Here is a 25,542-nt window from a genome sequence, read left to right on the forward strand (position 1 = left end):
CTAATTTTATCCTCATTGTAAATTTATATTCAATTTTAAAAAAGACAAGAAATAAATACTTGACAGTCAACAAAAAATAATTATTAAGTTTCGGGTATTTTGACGCCACATTTCACTAACCAAGCCACCCCCCCTTACAAAACAACTCCCCCCCCAAAGTCCCCCTTTTATTACGACACCACACTATGAAAGTTACATATCAAATTAGTTTTACTGACTATTTTGTACAATTCAAAACATTTATATATTATTAATAACTGCCTTTTAAATATTAAATCTTGTTAAAAAATCCCATCAACATACGGTAATAAACAAGAAATTCTTTATTGAAACAAACTCTTTACTTATACAATACATTAAACTTTAATATAACAGTGTGGTTTATATATTTAAAATCTATATACATATGTTTTCTAACAAAATATATTTCTGAATAAATAAATGAGTATATCTGAGCATGACACATTAATATAATGTTTAAATTAGACCAAATAATTTTATGAATTTTAATTAAAGAAACATAGCTGGTATCTTTTAACTGCCTACTAGTAAGTTCTAATATTATTAAGTATTTTTCAGTTTCTACCAGAGCGAGATTTTTTTCTTGTTTTTCTTTTTGCTAAATGCCTCCTTCTAGCAGGTGACATATTATCATCAGATGTGTCCACCTGGATTCGAACCCTGGACCTTATATCTGGGCTTGAATAATTAGAATGATCACTTATTTCCGGAACAAACTGTCTTAAAGGTGAGGGGGGAGCTTTAGGCACGGTTTTGGGAGATGGTTGAAGAAACATATTAATGGTTGGCTGCTCTGGTGAAGTTTGGTTAATTTGGTCAATATAAGACGCATGAGGTGAAGTGGGGCGATCATGAGATGAACTTGGATCAAAAATAGAAAACTTGGATGGTTTTTCGACATCAGTATTTGGTGATAAAGAACCAAATGCCATGCTATCTGGTGTTTTTGGTGATAAAGGGTCACCAAATGTAACTACCAGCATCTCATCATCTTTAGGAACCTTTAGTAGACTTGGTTTGGGTGTAGTTTGGGTGGAGTTGTTGTATCCTTGTGATAATTGGTTGTTGACAATGGGTTTGCCAAGTGACATTTGCCGGTTGTATAACTTCATGACCTCCTGTTTGTATTCAATATACGATGGTTAAATAAATCTTTAAAGGTAGTAAATTGTAATAGTATAAAGCTTACCTTACTAGAATATTGCAACATCTTCTGTTGTATAATCAAACTGTGAATAATCATTTAAATATTAACGATGAATAATCATAATAAAAAAAAATGTTGCACGATTTTAATAGTCGTTTTAAATAAGAAAAAGGAGAAAGAAATAATAAGGAAAAGGGGTAAATAAAATATGACATGATCAACTAAAAAAATTATAAACTCTAAGCATATCTTTTGCTACTGCTAGCATAAAGTACCATATGTTAAATGAAAAATGTATTTGTATTATTATCTGCCTAATTTCTCTGACAAAACAATATCGCAGTTAAACCAGCCTTGAAAAGACCCAAATAAACTGAATTCAAACTTTTATAAAAAAATGAAATAAAAATAAATTAATAGCTTGCACATGAGCAACTACCTCAGTTGTGTCCCTGTTATCAGCAAGAGCTTGTTTAGCAAGGTAATGTTCTCGTTTGATTTTCATCTGCAAAGTTTCTGGGACATCGGGTACACACCAGTCAATCATTCTCCCAATAAAAAACACAACATGCTGCAATGTAAAACTATGTTCAAGTTTTTTTTAGTATATATCTTCGCGACCTAAACATAGAGTAACATCAGTTACTCCGACCCAGTCTTAAGTTGCCTTTGATAGTTTAGGATATTATAGAAGATAATTGCCCGATAAATATACTGCTGATTAAGTGCTGGCTCAGCAGGAGTTTATACTGTTTATAGCGCCTTACTTAAGGGCGCTACAGCATGAGAGTGGTGGGGAACAAACCCACAACCTCATAGTGGTGTTTATGTTTTGAATCGTACAAATACATTGGTATCTCAACTATACCTCAAATACAATCACAAATGCAAGCTTGTACACCATAAGTTCATAGAAATCCATTGAGTAATGTCCTTCCCTATCTCTATAACCTCGATATCTACATTCATTTAAATCTGTAATAAGTTATAGAGTGTTATAGTTAAATATACTAATAAAAAGCCTGCTCTACGGTTGGCATTTTAATTGTCATAATATGGTCATAACTCTCAACTAATATTTGTCTGTGATAATTTACCCGCGCACCACAATTGGCAATTTATTATTTTTTTGGACATAAATATTGTCCACTAAGCTCTTTTATAAATAGATTTAAAAAAAAATAATGCTAGCAATGTTACTATAGCGTATAAAACTAGGTTGACAAAAAACATTGAATCTAACGCAAGACTTACTTGTTTGTACTGGGGCATAAGCCAGTGTGAAGTTAGTGTAACCTTTCAGTGTCCCATCGTGACTTACTCTGTATTTGTAGAACAATCTTGGTATAAAGTCTGAAGTAAAAGCTATAAGAAAACCCTGTAAAAAATTAAGTATTTAAAATAATTATATTAATTTTTAAAAGATGAAAAAATTAAGAGTAAGAAAAAAATATTTTTTTGGTAACTTAAAAAGAACAATACAGTTAAAATAAGATAAATTAATAGGAAAACTTTTAGTCTATATTTATTTAATATATTTGTTAATAATTATTTGCAAATTTTATTGTAAATTACGCTGCTAAGTTAGCTATCTTACATGGAAATAAATCATGTTTTTTTAACTTATTATTTTCCACCTACATTAGTTATCACTGCAACTTGAACCAAACCATCCAGAATGGAATACCAGATCCCGATATTTTGAGCACGGTCGGTCACAGGTCTCCTCGTCTCACAAACCAACTTTAAAGCATCCAACCTTATCTCAATCCAGTTGTTAAGTAAAGCAAATAGTGGAGCAAGAGGGAACGCAGCAACAAATATTGTGATGAACCCAAACTGTAAGACTTAAAAAAGAAAAATTTAGATGAACATTTATACTTAAACTTAAAAAGCATATAATTTAAATATCAGCAAAATATTAAATATAATAGAAGTATAAAAAGGTTAATTTAGATCTTCGTTAAAAATTACAGATATATATAATTTTAATATAATATGTAAACTATAAATTAGAGTGAAATTATAAATAAATAGTAAAGACTAATAATACAATTTTAATACAACAACTATTTTGAAATCAAACCCATTTCTAAATATTCATCAAACAAGCCTGGATAATGAATCATTTTATGATAATCTTTTTCCCACGGTTTCTCTAAATTTTTCCTTTTTTCTTTCCCAAAACTCTTTTTTACTTTGTAGCGTTGCCACATTTGACGACATTTTCTACATTAAAACATATTTAATAAAAACATGATCAAAAAATTTACAAGCAAAATATAGATTTAAAAAAATCTTTAAAAATTTACGGAATCACTAATTCTTGAAGGTTGTTGATTGCTTGTTTTCCCACCATTATGACAAACAATTGTTGAGCAAGTTCAATCAAACATCCTCCACTCCCACAACTTTCATTCCTTACTCCTAATGTGTGAAGGTAATGACCTGGGTAGCCCACAAACCTAAACAATTAAGTTTAATGTAAATCATTAAGATTTAATTTACAAATTTGGGTAGGGTCAACTACATTTAATTTTCACTGCTCCCATTGCTGTTTTATACTTAGATAAGGCCCTAAAATTGGTATGAACTTATGCTAAATCCACACTTAATCAGCAGGAAAAAAATCAGGCCACTATAATCTATAATATCCAAACTGACAAGGGCTACTTGAGACAGGGTCGGGGTAACAAATGTTACTCTATGTTTAGGTCATGAAGTTGACCTTCCCACATCAAGAATAAATAAATACATAAAAAATCCAAATCAAGTTTTTTAAATGTGACCTTCTGCCTTTAGTTGACTGTGCTATTATTTATTACCAATGTTTTGTGATTGTACTTACTTTCCCTTGAAGAAGGCAATGTAGAAAATTGAGGAATAAAAATTGACAAATTGGAAAACAAAAACTTTTAAAGTTAAAGCATTTTCATATTCTGTCTGAGTTCGATGCATTTCTTAACAATGAAAAGTAAGAATATAACCACAATTATGTAAACAAATTTTAAAACCAAATTAACTGGCAGCATAGTGTAGTAGTTAGAACACTCGGCTTTCTACAACTTAAGACCGGGTTGAAATAACAAATGTATCTCTATGTTTAGGTCGTAAAGTCCGCCTTCCCACATTGAAGATAAATAAATACAAAAAATATTCAACATCAAAAAATATTATAAAATTTGTTTAATATAAAAAAAGAATTAGGTTAAAATGTTTTAATATTTACCCCACTTAGTCAGCCATTCTGCAACTTTGGTGTAAACATTAGCCATCAACATAATTAAAATCAAGTTAAATACTGCTGCAGTAAGAGTGGTCAGAAAACTGGCCTGTTAATAAAATTATTGAATAATATTTCAAATACAAAAACATTGGATTATGATATTTTATATGGCTAAGTAATATAGGTTAAGTTAAAAGCATAACAAATTGTCAGAAAATTTTATAGTTACCAGTATAGGTAAAACAGGAAATATATTAAGTCAAAAATGAAGCAAATCATAAATTAATCATAATCAAATTTCAGTGACTGTTAAAAAAATTTTCCTATAGCTATTAAGTTAACTTGTTATCCTAACATTAGGAAATTTAAATCTAAATTTAACCGAATATTTTACCTACACAATCTATATAAAATACTTGATAATTTGAAACAGTACAAAAATGTTAAATTTTTCAATTTTTGTCAAACTTTATTTATTTAAAATGCCTTTATTAGGTAAGTAAAAAAATAAGCCTTATAAAGCAATACGTTTAAAAAATCAAATTATTTTCTAACCTACCTCCCCTTGTATTACTTTGTTTGCAGATTTGTGGATCACAATAGTAATTATACATTTGTAGATGATCACTGATACCACAAATATAATAACAACAAATAACTGTAGAAAAAAATATAAAAAAAATTGATTAAAATAAGATTGATGTAAAAGTGTTGTTGTAGGTATATAAAAACAGTTTGGGCAAGATGTTTGGAAGAGCTGTCATGGCATCGGACTACAAGCCATAGGCTTCAAGTTTGAGCACCAATGTTACACTATTCGCCCTTAAGGCTGGTGTTTACAAGTAGCTCAAACACATTTTAACAGCACAATTTAACATTCCCATAAAATAACAAAAACCTAATGCACTAATGTGACAAAAAACTGGGAGGACAAAACAAAAACATTAGTGTCTAATTATAACTCAAAACTTTAAAGATTAACTTTTTTCATCATAAAAATAAATGTAGTTTTAACTTACCATGATACACAGAATAGCAACCCCTGTTAACGACCTTCTCACCCTCATATCAGAAGGAAAGTGGGGTTCTAATATTCCTGTGTATAATAAAAAATATGTTTATTTTGTACAAACATTATTATAAGAAATATATATTTTTTGACTAAATATGTGAATAACAAAATCTAGGCCTATATATAATAAAGCTTAGTGGAATGTATGTCAAATTTATAGGCCTACAAAACAAAAAAAAATGCCATTTCTGGTGCGCAGGTAAATTATCACACGCAAATATTAATTTAAAGTTGTGACCATATTAAGACAATTTAAATTCTGACTGTAGGGAAGGCTATCGACTAATTACCTGTGATGGGGTTAGAGGTCATGGTCGGACATCTCGCCGAAAACTCCGGTCGCGGTCTTTCCTCCTCTTCTATAAAATCCATCACCTCCCAGTGGTGAGCGATCCCAGAGGACTTTCTCTTCCAGAACTCAAGAAAGAAGACAGCTAAAAAATATATCAAAAAATATAGAATGTGAAATAATTTACAAAATTTTGATTTTTAGAAAGAATATACTAAACATCTTAAATTGCTCTGAAATTTTCGTAACCATATCCATATTTCATTTATTATTAATGAAATTTAAAAGGTTGTTTCCATTTTTCTATATTAACCACATTAATATTTAATAACCACAAAGAGTAAAACGCACAAATATTTGTAATTAAATGAAAAATTTGATGAATTATTAATTAAAGAAATAATGAAATTTTCAGATTGAAAATGAGTAAAATTTTGAGCTTTTCTCAATACATATTAATTAAATGCAAAAAAAACAAGTCTAAAAAATTAACAAAACTGTTCCAGCTTACCCCAGAATGACATGAGAGTGGCAAATATAACTGTTGAGGTGTTATCAAACAAGAATGATAACTTAGCCAACAAACAAGTTTGGCTCAAAAACCAGGGTTCACAAGTCCCACAAACTGGACACATTGTAAAGTTATGTCCACTATTGCACAATTCAACACTGAAAAACAACATTTTAATATTTTTTTTTTCTGAAGTGAATATATATTGTATAACTTTGTGTGGTGCTTTTTATTTTGTAAAACAATGTTGTCTATGTAGGGCAACCACAAAACCTAAATACAAGTTAATTTTTAATACTAAGTTTCTTTTATAATTATTAGATGAAATACTAACAAAATATGGTTATTGGTTTCAAATGTACTGGTACTGATTAATTGTAGGAGCAGAAATAAGCAGATTTGTTTTAAAATATTCCTCTTAAAAACACTACTAACATTAACTTACAATATAAATACCAAAAAAATTAGAATTTGTTATTTAATGGATATGATACAAGTTTAACTTACGCAGGTATATTGGTGTTTATTCTCATTGCACTAACAAGAAACAAGAAAAGTCCGAGAAATGCTACAGGAAGAAGCCAGGCGGTGTAAAAACCTTAAAAATATATTTTTATAAACTTTTCATAAAATCGATAATATCCCATTTAATGTATAAATCAATTAAAAACACAAAAAATGAAATACTTAGAATGTAAAAACCTTAAAATATAAATACTTTTAGCTGTAAATATTGAATTAAACAGTCCATTTTTATAGGATAACTTTTAATATCAATTTAATGATAAACACAAAAAATGAAACACTCAGAGGAAATATATTGAAATTAAATATGTTTACAATATTCACCAACCTAGCCAGGCAAAATAAATCCCAATTTTCTCCCCAAAATAATCCCTAATATGATCCAGGGGTTGATATTTGTACCATCGGCCCCATCTTGCCCAATATTCATACAAGACTTGTCTTCTGTTCAATTCTTCAACATTCTGTAAAATAAACCAAAAAAAATTAAAAAAAACAAGTCGATACCTCATCCTAAGAGCAGCCTTCAAATTGTTGTAATATGGTCACAACCATCAACCTATGATAATTTACACGTTTACACGTGGACCACAAATGGCAGTTTTATTTAATCCTTGCAGGCCCTTTAACGGGACATTTATATATATATTTTGCACACTAAGCTTCATTATTTACAAATGTGATAAAAAAAGGAAGAAATTGAATTAAATAACAGTATACTGAATTGATTCCTGACAGCTTTAACTTGGAATTCAAACAGAAAAAATTATAACCAACACACCAGAAAGTAAAACAATCATTAGGTTTACGTGCTTACCAATTTGCTTATAGGTTTCTTAGTTTTATAATGTCCATCATGAAGTGCAAATGCTGCAGAAAACACATTTTCGTTCAACAACCTTTCAATTCCTGAAAACAAAAACCAACTTAAAGTTTCATATTAATCTATCTTTAAAAAATGTAGCTTAGTGGGCGATATATAAATTGTTGTCTGAAATTTTAAATAAAAAGCTTAAAATATTAATAGAAAGCTCTTTAAAGGATAAAAACTTTTTACCTATCTCAGCTTTCTTCTTTTTTCCATACAAAGTTCGTTCCAATATTTCCCACATTATTCGATGACGATCGGTCGTCGAGAAATAATTTGCATGATCGTGACTCCCCAGAAAACTTTAAACATTTGTTAAAGTTAAAACAATTCATAATATTACCAGTATTTGGACATTAACATACTATTAAGGATGTTCAATATATAGGCCTTTAATGATAAAACTGCCATTTGTGGTGCACAGAGAAATTATCGCTGAAAAATATTAGTTGAGAGTTGCGACCATATTACGACAATTAAGATACTGTTTGTAGGGTGTAACTAACAGCTTGTAATATTTATTGCAGCTTTATTTAGGTTAGATAAAGTATGTTATTTTATTTTAAGTACTTACTGTGACAATTTGTTCTTTCTAAAAGTGCAAGTGAAGTAGAGTTTAGGTTGATTAGGAACTGCAATTGACATTATATTTTTCATTTTTAGCTTGTCTAAAATCTTTCCCGACCAGTGGTGGCTCTTATATTGACGAAGCTATAAAATATATTTCAATGTTATGATAATTAAAGAATATATGTGTAGGCTGATAGCTTTAAATCAAACCCTATTAAGCAATAAAAATATGTTAAGTCAACAGGTATTTTATGTAGTTGGCTGTATATACAAATAAAACAAGTATTAATTAAATCAAAACAAATTTAAATAAGTTTGCATAAAGGTTATAGTTTAAAAATTTAAATCTAACATTTAATAAAAATTTAAAAATTTACATAAATTATAGAAACACCTAACATCTAAAAATAAATCAATTTAGAATAATTTCCGTATTAAATTTATCATATTTAGGTGAATCAAAGACAAACTAAAACTAATTTTGATTGACAGTTGGCAGGAAATTAGACTTTTTACCGCTTAGATCGGCATTTCCTGACAATCTAATTAGGCATATGTTAAAAAAACCAAAGATAGGAAAAGGTTGAATTAACTTAATACAGTATATAAAGATACAAGAAATTCTATATTTTCTAAACTACTCAACGCCAAAGTTTTTTTTTTAGGTTTTCGTTTAAAAATATTTATTTAAAACTGACATATATAATATTACCATCAACTGTATAAAACTTTATGTTAAAGTTGCACTGCTTATACTTTTATGTGCATTAAAAAAGTATGATAAAAATAAAGTAGTTATATAATTGATTAGGTTTTATATTTACCTGTAATGGTGCTCTTAAGTTTAGTTCTTCAGCATAATAAATTAAATTCTCCCAATTACAGTTTAACTTGTAATAATAAATTGTTTTTTCTTGCCCCACTGTTTGCTCCTAAAATAAAAAGTTAAAATTAAATTTAATAATAAAATGTTCACGTTTATTAGTTTTTTAGGTTTTGTTTATTTTTAGTAACATTTTTTAAAAATAATTTTAACATTTTTAATTTAAAAGTTGTGAACAAAAAATATTAAAATGAAATTTGTATTTATTTGTCCTTGATGACGGAGGGTCAACTTCACGGCCTAAACATAGAGTATCATTTTTTGCTCTGACCCAGTCTTAAGTTGACTTAAAAGTTTAAGATAATATTGATTTAAATTGTCCAATTAAGTTTAAAACAATAAAATAGTTTTTGTCATATTAAAAACTTATATTAAATTACCATCTCTATTTCGATTCCCTTTTCTTTTAATTGTTTCAGAAACTTTTTCCTAAACTTTTTATGTTGTTCCTGCAAAGTCTTCTTTTGTTTTTGTCGATAAGTTTCTTCTACAGATAAATGTCGAGCAATTTTCTTTTTCTTTTTATGGATATCTTCATATACCAAAACGAAATCTAAAAACATAAAAATTTAACATAATGTCAACTGAAATCACTTCACAGTCATTTTAAATTAAAATTACTACTTTTTTATAGACTTTGGTACAAATACTGTTTTTTTTTTATGTATATATATATATTTTTATCCTCGATGTAGAAAAGTCGAATGCGCGACTTAAACATAGAGTAACATCAGTTACTCCGACCCAGTCTCGAGTTGCCTGTGGCAGTTTGGGATATTATAGATTATAATTGCCTGATAATTATGCTGCTGATTAAGTACTGGCTCAGCAGGAGTTCGTATCGTTCATAGGCCTTACTCAAGGACGATACAGCATGAGATCAGTTGGGATTGAACACTCGATCTCAAGTGTGGTGTAGCAAGTGTTCCTACCACTACACCACATTGCCGGTCAAATAGACCTATAGTCTACTAAAATCTAATTTAAATTCAATTCTATAAAATCTTCTACCCACCTATGACAGTTTTTCCATCGTTGAAATAATTTCCATCAATTTGATTTGCTTCAACAAAAATTTCATCTTCATCAATTTGAGGCCCCTATAATATAAAATTTAATTTTGGTTTACAAAATTACACCAACGCAGTCCAAAGCTTTACTTATACTAAGACATTATTTAAGTTGTTAAGAGTTAGGTTGGGGACAGTGTTAAGTATGACGCATTGGTTTGTAAAAATTAAACAAGAAATTTGGTTGGTTAAGTAATACAAAAATTAAAGTAATAAATAATTAATAATTCTGCAACTTATAAAAACAGAGTTAAAAAAAACCTAAATAAAAAATAATTTTAAAATTTGGCTGCGCAAATATGCTAATACGTAACTAGAAATATTTAACAAATAAAAGAACCGGCAGCGTAGTGTAGTGGTAAGAACACTTCCTATACCACCATGAGGTCGTGATTCCATCCCCACTGCCCTCATGCTGTAGCGCTCCTGAGTAAAACACTATAAATGGTACAAACTCATGCTGAGCCAGCACTTAATCATCAGCATAATTACCGAGCAATTATAGACTATATAATATCCCAAACTGCCACAGGCAACTCGAGACTGGATCAGAGTAACTGATGTTACTCTATGTTTAAGTCACGCATTCGACCTTCCACATTGAGAATAAAAATATATATATACAAAAAAAAAGAAAGTCGTTTTAAATAATAATAATAAGACCTAAGACCTTGCTTACTTACAATTTCTATATCCTCATTATGTTCTAATATTGGTTTGATTTCTTCTTGGGATCCAGAACGAAAATAATTTGAAATAGAACTCATTCTAACTACTTTATCTCATATAACAACGTTCTCATATAAACCACAAATATACCAACTAACACGAGGATTTATAAACGACTTGAGGAATATCAAGACAGGGAAAGTACCATGTTATTAAGCTATGGTCACTCTACCATGAAACAATTTTATGGCCACATTTTTCAGTTTATCCTCAATATTACTCAAAACTTCTCTGAAAAAGTGTGCTTTATTTATATATAACTATAACTAATACTACTACAAAATCTGAACAAACTAAATGATAAAAATAGCCTCACATACACCTTTTAATAAAATTAAAAACCCACCTATTTTACAATTTTTTATTTGATTTTATTGATTATATAATACACAACTTTTTTTGAACATTTTTAAACCTTTTTTTCACCAAAAAGCACACAAAATATTTACAAACTACTTTTAGTCTCACAGTGGAAGGCCATTTAACACGATTTGGAAAATGCAACGAATAAAAATATATAAAAAATAAATACTTTATAAAAACTCTAAAAAATAAAAAAATAAATACTTTGTAAAAAACTCTTTTTTTTGTATAACTTGTATAAAAATGCTACATTTAAAAAAATAAAAAATAACTAGAAAAAAAATATATCTTAAACATTTGAAAACACACTTTACACTTATCATAAATAAAATAGCACACCCACACAATAGGTAAATATGAGGCTGGTTATAAAGAATACAAAATTCACACATTATATAAAAATCATGTACAATTAGATTATGCATTTATGTTGCTATATATATATATATACAAAAGTTAAGTTAAAAACTTAGTTTAGTTTAAATATTAAATTAAAATTATTTTATAACGTTTTAATATACTATTATACCAAATTGACTATAACTATTTACAATATTGTTTTGTTTAAAAATAATGCTCAGAAAATACCTTGAAAAGTGTAGTAATTAATTAGTTAACTAATTACTTAGTATCACATAAGATAGCAACTCCTCTTAATACCCAGTGATCAGGTTGAGTTGAAGTTCTCAAAAGAAGATTGAAGATGAAAGTCAAATCTAAAAAAAAAGGTTTTAAAAATAAAAAAGCATCTTTTACCATTATATGTGGCCAGCAAAGTGTAGTGATAAGAACACTTGGCTTCACTACATGAAGTCCTGGGTTCAATTCCTACTGCTCTTATGCTGTAACACCCTTTAGTAAGGTGTTATAAACGGTATAAACTCCTACTAAGCCAACACTTAATCAGCAGCTTAATTAAAGGGCAATTTTAATTTATAATATCCCAACCTGCCAAAGGAAACTCAAGACTGGGTCTGGGTAACTGTTGTTACTCTATGTTAAGGCTGTAAAGTTAACCTTCCCACATCAAGGATTAATAAAAAGAAAATCTATATTCAACCAACTGAAATCCACTTACCAGTTCTTCTTGGCTTCTTATAAACTGGACACTCATACACATTAAGTCCCTGCAGCTTCTTATCATCACGTGGTGCGTTGATGTTGATCGCATAAACATGAACGACAGGAATTGAAGTGAAAATCACTTTTGGTGAGGGTTCAATCAACTTCATCTGCCGTCTGTCCCATCCAGCTCCATCCAAGTATAAACCATACACATAAACCCCACCTACAATAGTAAAAAACCTTGCATAAGATATCTGATAAAAAATAAGCAAATATGTATTAAAAAGGATGACTTTAAAACCTAAACATAGAGTAACATTTGTTACCCCAACTCAGTCTTAAGTTAACTATGGTAGTTTGGGATATTATTAATTTTAGATGTCAGTTAATTAAACTGTGGTTTGGTTTTGGGCTAAGCAGGAGTTCAGACCACTAATAGCATCTTACTTAAGAGTTCTACAGCATAGAAAGCAGTGGGGATTGAACCCAGGACCACATGTAGTAAAGCCAAGTGTTCTAACCACTACACTGCCGGTGAAAACAATACATAAAAATTTCCAAAGCAAAAATTATTCTAAGTAAAGCAAATAAAACTAAGGCCAATTAGTATTTCAAAGTATTATAAAGATTTAAATGCTTAAAAATGTCAAAAATAATAAAAAAAAACAAACCAATTTCTTGGGGCGGAGGTCCGGTGATGTCCTCCTTTGCCATCTTAGTGACATCATTGTGAAGTTTTACCCCATCTAGTGCCCAACCTTTACTGGAGTGAGCTCGGGTGACTTCTTGTCGCATCGCCGTCAGGAAACCCTGAAAAATTAAATAAGGGTAGTAACTAAATGTGCAAATCATTTTAGTGTAAAAATCTATAAAAAAATTTAATTATAATAAAATATTTATGATTAAAAATAGTATACTAACTATTTGAACTAAAAACATGTGCAAACCTGTGGGTTAAAGAAACCAGTCATCCAGAACTGGTTGGGTCGACCTTCAAACAACCAGGTGAAGAATTGTTCGTGACGTTCTAGAAATTCAGTGAACCAGAAACCGAGTGTGGAGCTCTCCCAGGAGATCTATAATAAGTTAAATGTATTAGTATTATTAAAAATATTTTGTATTTATTTATATTTATTTATCCTCAATGTGGGAGAAATGCCTTCACAACCTAAACATAGAGTAACATCAGTTACCCTGACCCAGTCTAGAGTTAACTTTGGCAGTTTGGGATATTATAGATTATAATTGCCCGATAATTAAGCTGTTGATTAAGTGCTGGTCAGCAAGAGTTCATATTGTTTATAAAGCCTTACTTAAAGGCACTACAGCATGAAAGCAGTGGAGATCAAACCCAGAACTTCATACAGTGAAGCCAATTGTTCCGACCACTACATATATTTAAAATTGTTTTTGTTAATTTGATTACCTTCTGCCATGCTTTGGGTATCCTAGCATCATACATTTGATCGAGAGCGTCCCTTAAATTATCACTCATGATGATTGTACCATCAATCGCAAGTTTAAGATCGATCAACATAACTCGAACAAGGCTTATAACTCTCTGCATCCGATCAATTTCCTGACGCAAGAAGATGTTCATCGGCTGAATGGATCCCATTTTTTGAAGCCTGGATTTGACCTTTAAATATTTAATTCAAGGTCAAATATTTTTATAGCTAAAGTATTTTTTAAAATCCAACAGTAAAAAAGTATTTATTTTTGGAAAAAAAATAATTTTTTTAAAAATATTAAATAGTGACCTCATGTGGTAAGAAGTCATCCGGTATCTTCTCCAACATCTCATCAGCCATCCTCCAGACCACCGACTCTCTTGTTTCTCCTGCTCCTCCACTTGACTCCTTGGGTTGGATGCTCACGATTGTTCCAAGAGAATCGTTCGCCATGTTGGTCTAAGGAGGTAAAATAAAATTTAAAAACCAGCAGCATGCTGTAGTGGTTAGAACACTTGACTTTACTACATGAGGTCCTGGGTTCAATCCCTACTGCTCTCATACTGTAGAGCATTGTAGTGAGGTGTTATAAATGGAATAATAAACTTTTGAAAATCTATAATATCCAAAACTAACAAAGTCAACTTATGACTGGTTCGGGGTAACTGATGTTACTCTATATTAGACTTTTTCTTTTTTTTCAGGCTGCAAAACAGATTTAAATTACTTGAGAAAAATAAATATAATCTTTGTCTTACCTGGTAGGTGATATCAGCATTAGGATGGAGTCCAAACACCTCAGGAGTATCAAGTAAAGGTAGGTTGTCAATGAAGGTGTGGTATTCCTGCATTAACTTAACTCTTGGTACGTTGTAACCTGAAGTTGTATAAAAAATCATTATAGACAACAGTAATAAAAGTTCCTGTCTATATATAATGAAGTTAGGTGGACAATATAACTATATATATTTGTATGTTTAATTTCTAGGCCATTAAAAAGAAGAAAACTCCTATTTGTGGTGCGTGGAAAAATTATCATCGCATAAAAATTGTAACAGTTTTACAACAATTTAAATGCCATCGGTAGAGAGTGCTATTGACTAGTTTAACTTTTACAATACCTATATAAAATACAAAAGCAAACATGCTTTGTAAATTAATATTATTTTTTCTAAAGCCCTAAATTTTTCCTTACTACAAATACATATAAAAACTTTTTTGTATATATTTACGACCTAAACATAAAGTAACATTTGTTACCTTGACCCAGTTTCAAGTTGTCGTTGGCAGTTTTTGATTTTAGAAATTAAAATTGCATGATAATTTAGCTTCTGATCAAGTATTGGCACAGCAGGAGTTTATACTGTCTATAGTGCCTTGCTTAAGGGTGCAACAGCATAAGAGCAGTGAAAATCAAACCTAGAACTTACCAGTATAAAAGTTAAACTTCTCAGTAAACATATGCTCCCCGAACCAGGTCCTACAATAAGTATTCAACAATGTTTTATCCAAATCATCCGTCACTCTTCCTCCATATTGAATCTCTCCGAACATATATCTCACAGTGCTCCATGACACTCCCTAGTGGTTGGAATATTTTAGTAGATTGTAGTAAAAATTAATTTTAAAAACTTCTATAAAACTATTTTAAATTTAAGTATTTTAAATTGGGTTAACTGTCTATGTTAATAGCTATGTATTTTCTATACTATTGGCAGTTTTTTAGCCAAACCAAGTCATGTATTATTATGGTAGCTTGCTTATTTTTTTTAACACACATTTTATGATAGAACTGTCAGTTTTTTGGTCAAAACTTTAATTTAATTATTATTATAAAATTCTCACCTTTTTTTAGTTATGTATTTCTAACAAATTGGGCACTTTTTAGGTCAAATTTTAATCTATTTATTATTACAAAGTCTTTACTTAAAAATAAGGATTTTTTGATCAAGAACTACAGATTATTTATTTATATAAATCCTTTACCTTCTTGACATCAATGTCATCCAAATGGTTTTGTACAAATTGAACACTAGCAGTGAAATCAGATTGGTTGAACTCGTACGGAATATTCCAACCTAGTGGCCCAAACTTCCGCCGTTCTTGTACAGTTGTATGCAGGAATGCGACCCCGTACAGGATTGGTTTCCACTGTGGCATGTTGGAAACGTCAAGGAACTCCTGGAGGTTTAAGGTTTGAATCTCAGTTAAGGTAAGTTTTAAAATATTTTTATTATCAAATAATTTTTTTTTACTGAAAAAATATCTACTACCTTTTTGAAATTTATATAGTTTTTATATAATATATACATATTTTTTATTCTTGATGTGGGAAGGTCGACTTCACGACCCAAACATAGAGTAACATCAGTAACCCTGACCCAATCTCAAGTTGCCTAGGGCAGTTTGGAATATTATAGATTATAATTTCCCTATAATTAAGCTGCTGATTAAGTTTACAGCATAAGAGCATTGGGGATCGAACCAAGAACTTTATGTATTAAAAAACACTAAAAAAGCACCTGTACTTTTAAGTAGTAGTTTACACAGTTTTAACAATTAAATTACCTGAGTAAGAGATCCATAAGTCCTCTTTAACCCAGCTTTCACCCCCTGTGGAGGTTCATTGGTGTACTTGATGCTAGATTGAAGTAAATTGATTGGGAACTTCTTGTGGACCTCAGTTGTAATCCAGGTCCTGTATCCATCATTAATACTCTCTGTGTTGGTCAACTATAAATAATAACAAAGGATTAAGATACAATTATGTAAAGTTGTGTTTAATACAACGCTGTTTAAATTTAGCTTAAATAACCTCTTTTTTTATGCTATCCTCTTAGTAAAAGTTATATTAAAACAAAATTAATGTAAAGAAGTCAATACAAATGTATATAGATTTTAACATAAAAAGCTTAATAAGAACAAGTAATATACAACTTACGTTCTCTAGCAGTTCATCCATATATTCTAAACCAAGATGACAGTTCTGTAACAACAACCAGCCTCCATCCTGGAAACTCTGGGTCAACAACCTTCGTGCATGAACCTCCTGACCTTGGCCCATCGATACTGCTCGACATGCTAAAGAAATAGTAAAAAAATGATCAAGTTAAGTAAAAAGAATTTAAACTTTAACAAAACAACTTTTTTGACCTATTTATACCCTTAAAGATACCATATTTTTTAAATAAACAAATATAATTATTAATATCTATATAAAATAGATCTTAGTGAATAAATATATATTTATACACATATACAATTTATAGGCCTACAAAATAAATAAAACTGCCATTTGTGGTGCTTGGGTGAATTATTGCAGGAAAATATTAGTTGAGAGTTGTGACCATATTACAACAATTAAAAACCCCGACTGTAGGGTGAGATATAGACAACTGTATCCTAATGTATTGGCTTACTGTGCAAATTTTTTAAATTTCAGAATAACAAAAAAAATAAAACTTACGAATTCCTTTGATCTTTGCCAACCTCTCAATATTCTCAGTTGGATCGGAACCCATGCTGAGAAGACAAATCATCGGACTTCTGACATCCGATTCGAGCCACAATTGTTCCATGTCTAATATCACTGACTCAGCATATTTGGGGCCAAGTGAGCTTGCAATATAGTGACGAGCCTAAACATTTTCATATATTTGTATTTTTGACACTTTTACAACTCTTTAATTACATAATTTTACTACATAATGCTTTGGGTTCAATTCCCACTGCTTTCATGCTGTAGCACCAATAGGTAAGGCGCTATAAATGATATAAACTTCTGGTGATCCTACACTTAATTAGCAGTATAATTATTGGGCAATCATAATTTATAATAACCCAAACTGGCAAAGTTAACTTGAAACTGGGTTGAGGTAACAAATGTTACGTTAAGGTCGTGATGTTAAACTTCTTAAATCGAGGATAAATCAATATAAAAATAAAATAATGTAGGATTACCAAAGTTAATTTCAGAGTGTAACAGCTTGAATTAGAAATATTAATTTTTAATATAAATTATCCTCAATGTGTAAAGACTGACTTAGTGAGCTTTATTTTTTTTACATTTTATAATATTTAGGTTTAACTCACCTGAGCAATGGTGCGATCTGGACACCAGGATCTGATGAGGAGCAATTTCCTGAAGGTGTCCAGGGAGGAGCTGTAACCATCCGGAATAACTGATTCTTCGGGAGCCTCTTCATCAAACCACAACTTCCAACCCTGGAGAAAATTAATTTTGAAATTAGAAGAAAATTTATTAAAAACAAAACTCAGATCAAGACATTTTTATTAGTTAATCATTTTATAACGTTATGACTTTAAAATTAGAATCAGTAACAGTCTGACTAATAACAGTTTTGATTTAGATTTATTTATCTTCGATATAGAAAGGTCTAATCAACGACCTAAACATAAACCCCAACCCAGTCTTTAGTTAATTTTGCCAGTTTTAAGATAATATAGATTTTAAATGCCAAAAAATTAACCTGCTGATTATGTGTTAGCTTAGCAAGAGTTAAACTGTTTATAGCACCTTACTCAGGGTCGCTACAGAATAAGAGCAGTGGGGATCAAACCCATGACTTCATGTAGTAAAGCCAAGTGTTACAACCTCTACACCACGCTGCCAATTAATTTAAACATTTTTGCGCTTTATTATCTACCTTATCATTCCTGCTGATCTGGTTCAATAGTTGTGAGAATTGGGGAAGTCTGTTAAGTTGAACCAAGTTCAACCAGGTCATATCTTGAATCCATTTCTTTGGTTTTGCCTCAACTGCATTCAAATCCAATGATGCTCCACCTACAGGGCAAAGTTTTTTAGGTTTGTCAGTTAAAATTGAAAAATCCAGAAAGAAAATTAGGTATTGGTAGCATGATGTATCAGAAACACATATTTTTACCATATAAGGTATGAGGTTGCATTTGTACTGCTCTTATGCTAAAGCGCCGTTGAGTAAGGTACTATAAATGGTATAAACTCTTGCTGAGCCAGCACTTAATCAGCAGTATAATTATCTGGCAATTATAATCTATAATATCCTAAACTGGCAAAGATAAATCAAGACTGGGTTGGGGTAACAAATGTTAATCTATGTTTAGGTCGCGCATTTGACCTTTCTACATCGAGGATAAAGATATATACAAAAAAAATCAATATTAAGAAATGTATTCTAAGTCATTTTTTATCGTTTTTTCTCATACAAAACATTACCTTTAATAAAAGTCTGAAATTCCTCATGTGAAAGATGTCCTTTATTCAGATCAATTTTCAAAGCCAGCAACAAGGTGTAAAGAAACTTGTGATTCTCATAAACACCACGAGCTGTATACTTAAAGACCACAAATGTGAGGTAATCCATGATGTTGAAGATCCTTTTAGCTGGGATAGGGGATTTCCCACTTTTTTCTAAAGATTGGTCGAACAAACCGAGAAACTGACGCAAAGAAGTCTAAAAATAGGTTTGCAAAAGTGTATTTATAATTTAGAAAATAGCAAAACATATTAAAACAAAGAAACATATACAATATAATTTGATTAAAAAAATTACATTATAAAATTGCAATTATCAAAATACCATTATAATGACACAAAATCTTGTATTATGACATCACAAACCTGGTACATGACGTCAACAAGACTCATCTCAACAATGAGAAAGTAGAGTATGGAGCCTCTAGTGGCCACAGGACGATATTCCTCCCGAGCAAGATTGATCTTTATTTCAGTCTCTGCAGCGATTGACAACTTCTCACTAACTTCTTCAGCTGTTGTTTTAGTAGTCTGCATAGTATTGAAACATTTTATTTTGTGTAAAAATGTTTTTTTTTTAAATCAATTAGCATTTTAATAAAAATACTGGCAGCATAGTTTAGTGGTCGGAACACTTAGCTTTACTACAAGAGGTCCTAGGTTAAATATCCACTGCTCTCATGCTGTAGCGCCATTGAGTAAAGCGCTATAAACGGTACAAACTTCTGCTGAGCCAGCACTTAATCAGCAGCTTAAATATCAGGCAATTATACTTAATATTTCAAACTGACAAAGTCAACTTGAGACTGGGTCAGGGTAACTGATGTTACTCTATGTTTAGGTCATGAAGTCAACCTTCCTACATCGAAGATTAATAAATATTTAAACAAAATGAACCTGTAGAACTTGAATAAGTGATTCATCGTCCACAAGTGACCCCTTAGTTGATGTTAATCTGTAAAGTAAATTATCTTCAAGTTCCTTCATCTTTCGTTTGTTTGCTGTAACTTCAGTCATTAAATCAACCCTCTCTGCTTCTAATTCCTGTCACAAAGTATAACAAATATTAAAGACTAATTTAACACAAACTTTGTTATTAAAAACAAATTAAAAGAACTGTGACAAATTATTAAACATTTTTGTATGTTTATTGGGGAAGAGGTTGCAGTTGGGACAGTTTCGAACTATCTGTGAACACCAAGCTCAAGAGCAAATAGTGTGGCACTAGTGGGCTTGAACCAGAAACCTTTTGGTTAGTAGTTCAATGCCATGACTGCATAACCACACTACCAGACTTTTGATTGTTTAATAAATAATTATCTATAAGTATGTGTAATTCATAATATGTATATAACACATAGTACATTCATTTAATACGCCTATGAATAAATAAAACTGCCATTTGTGGTGTGCAGGTAAATTATTGTGGGCAAAAATTACTTGAGAGTTGTGACCATATTATGACAAATAAAAATTTTAACCAATGGGCAAACATTTTGAAAATATATTACAATAGGTAAAATAAAGCCTGTGAGATTGGTAATAAACTAGATATATTACCTTATCTAATAGCCGATATATAGATACAAAAATTTAAACATTTTCTATTACAAACCTGTTTTTCAGTAAGAATAACTCTTCCAAGCAACTGATCCTCTAAACCTTTCATAGTTACAGTGAAGTCGATTATCGAGGTCCTGGCATATATTTCTGGTGTATAAGCTGGGTTGGATAACTTGGTTGTGATGTAAAGTTTAAATCCCTTCATTACATCAACTTCTTTGTCTCCTACTTTCACCTATATCAGAGAAGTTTTAAAATTTTACAGTTTGTGGTATGGGTATTCAGGTTATAAGTTAATTAAATTATCTATTTAACATAAAATATATATTTTTTAAAGTCCTAATTTAAAAAAAAAATTTAAATTCTGACTAAAACAAAAACTAAATATCAAGAAATAAAATATAAAGAAATTTTGTTCAGTTACTTTGTGACAATTTACCTTAAAAGTTGACCCAGATTTGATGAAGTTTTGCTCCAAAACGTTATCCAAAGCAGGGTCCAACTCTTCCCTAACATCCTCAATGATCAGGGATCTTCCCAGAGATAAAGCATCTTCTAGATGGGTACGGAAGTATTTGTGATTCAAGGAAGTCAACTAAATAATCGAAAGATTAATTAAAACATTAAATTAGTAGAAAAACAATTTTTTTAATCAATTTTTAAAACTTTCATATGAATCTAAAAATTAGGTATTAAGCTACTAAATAACAATTAAGCACAATTTATTTGTTATTTATTAATCACAAACATTCATGTAACATTTTTAATATTGATTTGCTCTCAAAAAAGTACTTGAATACACTTACAAGCAATTGCCAAATAAAAATATATTTTTAAGAAAAAACTTTAAAATAAACCAACTTGTAATTCGCTGTTTTTCTCTCTGTTCTTGATCCAGATCTTCCCTTGACCTTGGGGGTCAATCAACAGGGGGTACCTAGTCGCCCTGGTAACAATAATTCCGTTCTGGATGGATAGTTCGTCGTTGGGTAACCCTTCTAAGTTCCATTCACCCACAGTTGCGTTGTCAACCAGCATTGTAATCAAGTCAATATCCTAAAAACATAAAGATTTTTTTTATATTGTTAAACTGGTTTTCATCAAAGTTCATATAACACAAGTATTCACATAACTCAACTTCTTCCAAGTTAAGTAAGTTGTTATAAACGGTATAAGCTTCTGCTAAACCAGCACTTAATCAGCAGATTATTTATCGGGCAATTATAATCTATAATATCCAAAACTGGCAAAGACAACTTAAGACTAAGTTAGTATCTTATGTTACTATATGTTTAAGTCGTTAGGTTGACCTTCCCACATCGAGGATAAAGATATATACAAAAAACAGTAAATATATAAAACTTAAATATACTTATACAGGTATTTATATAACACAAGATCTTATAAATCATATATTATTAATAACTCTTACGTCAGAGTAAGGGATACTATTTTGTGTCATCTCCTTCTTCCATTGTTTAATCAACAATGTTCTGAAGTCCTGGTTGAAGGGACCAGAATAAGATAAAAACCCGGTTGCAAGCAAAACATCGCCGACTAGTTTACTGATTTGGTCTTCAAACTTCTGCCCTGCTGCTTCCCAACGAATCTAGAATAAAATTTTATTTTAAATATTGTTTTATATATTAATATATTGTTGAATAAATATTTATATATAAGTAAATAAATTGAAATAAAAAAATTTTTTTTTTTTGCGTTTTATAATAAAGTCTTAAATATTATATATATTAACAACGACTAATTTTAAATGTATCATTAATCACATAAAAAAAAATTTTAAAATTACTTTAAAATAAATCACAATTATATTATTATTACCTAAATGACAAACACTTTTACAAAAACTTAAAACATTTTGTATACACTAATAAAAAAAATTCTTAAAGTCCAAGATTCAGCAATTAAATTAAGTTAGAGAAATCAACCCACCTTCTCCCCACCCAACCCTTCAATAAGAGCCATTGCATTTGTCATCTTCCTTCTACAAGTCTCAGCATCTTCAACCAACATTTGCTTATGGCCCATTGCTTTGTCATATTGGGCCTAAAATAGAGAGGTAATATATAACGTTTACACTGGTAAATAGCCCGCCCCATGAATGGCATTTTAATTGTTGTAATATGGTCGCAACTTTCAACTTATATTTGCTTGCAATAATTTACCTGCACACCACAATCAGCAGTTTTAATTGTTTTGTAGGCCTATAAATTGGACATTCATATAAATCGACCATCAAGCTTTATTTAATATAGATAACACTTGAATGTAATTATTTTTGTTAAGTAAATGGTTGTTTAGAACCAATATTGGTATAAACACCAGTAAAAACACCAACCTGAACTTCATCAAGTTGTTTTTGTTTCTCATCCAACGTAGCTTGTGCTGTCCTTAAATCGACCATAGCCCGCTCTAACTTTGCCTCCTGGACAGCTAGGTTGGCCTGTAGCGGAAAATAATAAAACCTTAGTAAAGGATGAAAGCTATAAGCAACTTTCTTCAATTAATACATTGACACATAAGTTATAATAGCATTATTGTTTATAAACAAAAAAGAATTTAATAATCAATTTCTAATTTTGTTGGGCTGTAGAGTTAATATTAAATCTTAGTAAATTATGTAAGCCAATAGTTACTTTATAAACTGGTATAAGCCAAATCAATAATGTATTAGTTATTGTTAATTACCAAGATTTAAGCAATGTATTGTGGTCAAGGAGGTAGTTATTATTTAATGCTAATTAAATGTTACCTTTAATGGTAAAACTTCTTTGTTGATTCCATAAAAGAAAGACATTGCTTCAGTCCATGAACAAAGTCCAGCAACATTTCCACAAACCTTCTTTGCTGTCTCTAAATTATAATCCTCCATCTCCAAATAGGGTTCCAATAATTCAACCATTTCTTCAGTTATGGAATCCTAAATATTTTTATTCAAGTTAAAAAAGTAAATCTGATGGCAGGGTTTAGTTGAGAGAACATTTTCTACACTACATGAGGTCTTGGGTTTAATCCCCAATGATCTCATGCTGTAGTGCCCTTAAGTAAGGATCTATAAACAGTATAAATTCCTGCTAAGCTAATCCTTAATCAGCAGCTTAAATAATATCCCAAACTGCCACAGGCAACTCAGGACTGGGTCGGGAAAACTGATGTTAATCTATCTCTTGGTCGTTAAAGTTGACCTTTTTTACATCAAGGATAAAACAAAGAAATCCCCTCCAAAAAAACTTATTAAATGACTACATATCGAAATTTAATTAACAAGAAATCGAATTTAAATAAAAACCTTTGGAAAGGTGAGCAACATGTTTAAGAACTGGGATTGATTCATCAGCCTCTGCGCTTCATTCCAGGATGGTTTCGGACACGGTCTCTCGGGATCCATCTCAATCGGATTTAATCTTCTCCTCATCAGGATTAACACGCAGTCCATGATTCTCATGATCAGGTGAGGGGGTTTGCCCAGTTTACGTACAGTTGCAATATCAGCTGGTTTGATAGTCTATAAAAAATGTAAATATTCTGTTAGGTTTTGTGATGCATTTTTTGTAAAGAATGTTTTTTAACTTTACACAACAAGACATTACAACTTACAATACTGTTTTAAACTTTGTTAAATTGATATTCTAATATAGTAAGGATTATCTGCTATGCTTACATAAAAGTGTTCTACATATGTCACATCATAAATGTTACTTCTAAAATAAAGTTAATATAACAAAGTTACCTGTAGAGCTCTTTCAGCTTTCAACAGAGCTGGTTTGGCTGCTGCGAGTTTCGATTTAGCAACTTCTTTGTCTTTGTTTATTTCATCAACGATGGCTTGTGCTTTGTCCTTGACCTTTTGAACTTCTGTCTTGACCTTCTCGGCAGCTGTAGCTTTTTCCGTCACAATTTTTAAAACCTGAAAATAAAAAGTCAATTAAAATAAATAGAGTTTAACAAAACATACCTAAAATTACCCGACCCAGTCTCGAGTTGACTTTGACAGTTTGGAATATTATAGATTATAATTGCCTGATAACTAAGCTGCTGATTAAGTGCTGGCTCAGCAGAAGTTCATAGCATTCATAGCGCCCTACTCAAGTGCGCTATAGCATGAGAACAATGGGGATCAAACGCAGGGCCTCTAATGTAATAAAGCCAAGTGTTTTGACCACTACACCATGCTGCTGGTCACTATTAATAATCTACCTCATCAGCTTCCTTCGAAGCGACAGCAAGATCTTTTTCCTTCACTGCAAGTTCAAGTGAGAGAGCGTTCACTGACTTCTCTGCTTCCACCAACTTATCCAACCCTGTCTTCATCCTCTCAGCCAATAATCCAATTTCATTAAACTTTAATCTAAATTAGAATAAAATAATGAAGTGTCAACAGTTTTACATTTTTAATCAGAAATCATAAGCATACAAAACTAAGAAGTTAGAATAGATAAATCTATATATAATAATGCTAAGTACATAATACAAGTAAATATGCATGTTTAATTTATAGGTCTACAAAATAAAAAAAACTGCTGTTTGTGGTGTGCAGGTAAATATTAGTTAAGAGTTGCAACCATATTATGACAATTAAAAAACCAATCATAGGGCAGGCTATTGACTAGTGTAGAAACATATCCAAGATTTAATTAACATAAAAAAGATTTAATATTAAAAAAGGCCACTAATAAAATTTACATCCCAAATAAATTTTAAATTTGTATACTAACTTGTAGATGGATTTATATCCAGTAATAAATGAGAGATAAGATTTAGGGGTCACATGACAAGAACGTCTAAATCTCTCAAAATATTCGACACATTTCTCCGATACAAGATCTTGAACTGAACCCATTACCTTTAATATAAGATAAAATTTAAATATTTAATAAATTTGCCAAACGAGTAAAAACATGCATTAATTCCTCT

At 30.5% G+C, this 25,542-nt stretch overlaps 2 protein-coding genes across 3 annotated transcripts in view; both read right to left on the reverse strand.

Moving 5' to 3' along the window:
• Window positions 1-415: 415 nt before the first annotated feature.
• LOC145746056 (anoctamin-7-like) lies at window positions 416-10,996 on the reverse strand. Of its 2 annotated transcripts, XM_082564238.1 has the most exons (23): window positions 10,866-10,996; window positions 10,128-10,212; window positions 9,493-9,665; window positions 9,054-9,161; window positions 8,234-8,370; window positions 7,849-7,961; window positions 7,609-7,700; window positions 7,120-7,255; window positions 6,774-6,864; window positions 6,267-6,424; window positions 5,757-5,900; window positions 5,414-5,490; window positions 4,954-5,052; window positions 4,398-4,500; window positions 4,017-4,128; window positions 3,481-3,633; window positions 3,255-3,397; window positions 2,810-3,015; window positions 2,423-2,546; window positions 2,037-2,143; window positions 1,608-1,739; window positions 1,211-1,250; window positions 1,003-1,139 (listed from the first exon to the last, which is right to left on the reverse strand). In XM_082564238.1, the coding sequence occupies exons 1-22, from the start codon at window positions 10,947-10,949 to the stop codon at window positions 1,215-1,217; spliced, it is 2,613 nt and encodes an 870-aa protein (XP_082420364.1). In that variant the 5' UTR covers window positions 10,950-10,996; the 3' UTR covers window positions 1,003-1,139; window positions 1,211-1,214. The 2 variants fall into 2 exon arrangements, with proteins under 2 accessions (XP_082420363.1, XP_082420364.1); XM_082564237.1 differs by lacking the exon at window positions 1,211-1,250 and having other exon boundaries at window positions 416-1,139.
• Window positions 10,997-11,272: 276 nt separating this feature from the next.
• LOC145744477 (dynein axonemal heavy chain 5-like) overlaps window positions 11,273-25,542 on the reverse strand; it is a 43,582-nt gene continuing 29,312 nt past the window's right edge. The window contains exons 67-94 of the mRNA XM_082562314.1: window positions 25,344-25,471; window positions 24,826-24,976; window positions 24,359-24,535; window positions 23,918-24,133; window positions 23,381-23,548; window positions 22,967-23,071; window positions 22,561-22,674; window positions 22,043-22,219; window positions 21,472-21,666; window positions 21,050-21,205; window positions 20,663-20,845; window positions 19,945-20,091; window positions 19,414-19,578; window positions 19,009-19,246; window positions 18,458-18,597; window positions 17,883-18,014; window positions 17,257-17,428; window positions 16,732-16,871; window positions 16,359-16,523; window positions 15,777-15,971; window positions 15,221-15,371; window positions 14,549-14,667; window positions 14,100-14,249; window positions 13,766-13,978; window positions 13,287-13,415; window positions 13,011-13,149; window positions 12,353-12,562; window positions 11,273-11,990 (exon numbers count right to left, since the gene is read on the reverse strand). Of these exons, the coding sequence (XP_082418440.1) occupies window positions 11,896-11,990; window positions 12,353-12,562; window positions 13,011-13,149; window positions 13,287-13,415; window positions 13,766-13,978; window positions 14,100-14,249; window positions 14,549-14,667; window positions 15,221-15,371; window positions 15,777-15,971; window positions 16,359-16,523; window positions 16,732-16,871; window positions 17,257-17,428; window positions 17,883-18,014; window positions 18,458-18,597; window positions 19,009-19,246; window positions 19,414-19,578; window positions 19,945-20,091; window positions 20,663-20,845; window positions 21,050-21,205; window positions 21,472-21,666; window positions 22,043-22,219; window positions 22,561-22,674; window positions 22,967-23,071; window positions 23,381-23,548; window positions 23,918-24,133; window positions 24,359-24,535; window positions 24,826-24,976; window positions 25,344-25,471 (4,470 nt within the window). The 3' untranslated portion in view covers window positions 11,273-11,895. The remainder of the gene's footprint in view (window positions 11,991-12,352; window positions 12,563-13,010; window positions 13,150-13,286; window positions 13,416-13,765; window positions 13,979-14,099; window positions 14,250-14,548; window positions 14,668-15,220; window positions 15,372-15,776; window positions 15,972-16,358; window positions 16,524-16,731; window positions 16,872-17,256; window positions 17,429-17,882; window positions 18,015-18,457; window positions 18,598-19,008; window positions 19,247-19,413; window positions 19,579-19,944; window positions 20,092-20,662; window positions 20,846-21,049; window positions 21,206-21,471; window positions 21,667-22,042; window positions 22,220-22,560; window positions 22,675-22,966; window positions 23,072-23,380; window positions 23,549-23,917; window positions 24,134-24,358; window positions 24,536-24,825; window positions 24,977-25,343; window positions 25,472-25,542) is intronic.

This window comes from Corella eumyota, chromosome 3 (genome assembly GCF_963082875.1).
Source record: "Corella eumyota chromosome 3, kaCorEumy4.1, whole genome shotgun sequence".
Classification (NCBI taxonomy): domain Eukaryota; kingdom Metazoa; phylum Chordata; class Ascidiacea; order Phlebobranchia; family Corellidae; genus Corella; species Corella eumyota.

Excerpts from the sequence above, each read along its gene's own strand:
- LOC145746056 (XM_082564237.1), bottom strand. The coding sequence starts at position 10,949 with ATGAGTTCTATTTCAAATTATTTTCGTTCTGGATCCCAAGAAGAAATC. Across the intron at positions 5,053-5,413 it reads TTGCTATTCTGTGTATCATG|TTATTTGTTGTTATTATATT; the intron begins GTAAGTTAAAAC and ends TTTTTTCTACAG. Across the intron at positions 1,740-2,036 it reads CATTTGTGATTGTATTTGAG|CATGTTGTGTTTTTTATTGG; the intron begins GTATAGTTGAGA and ends TTTACATTGCAG.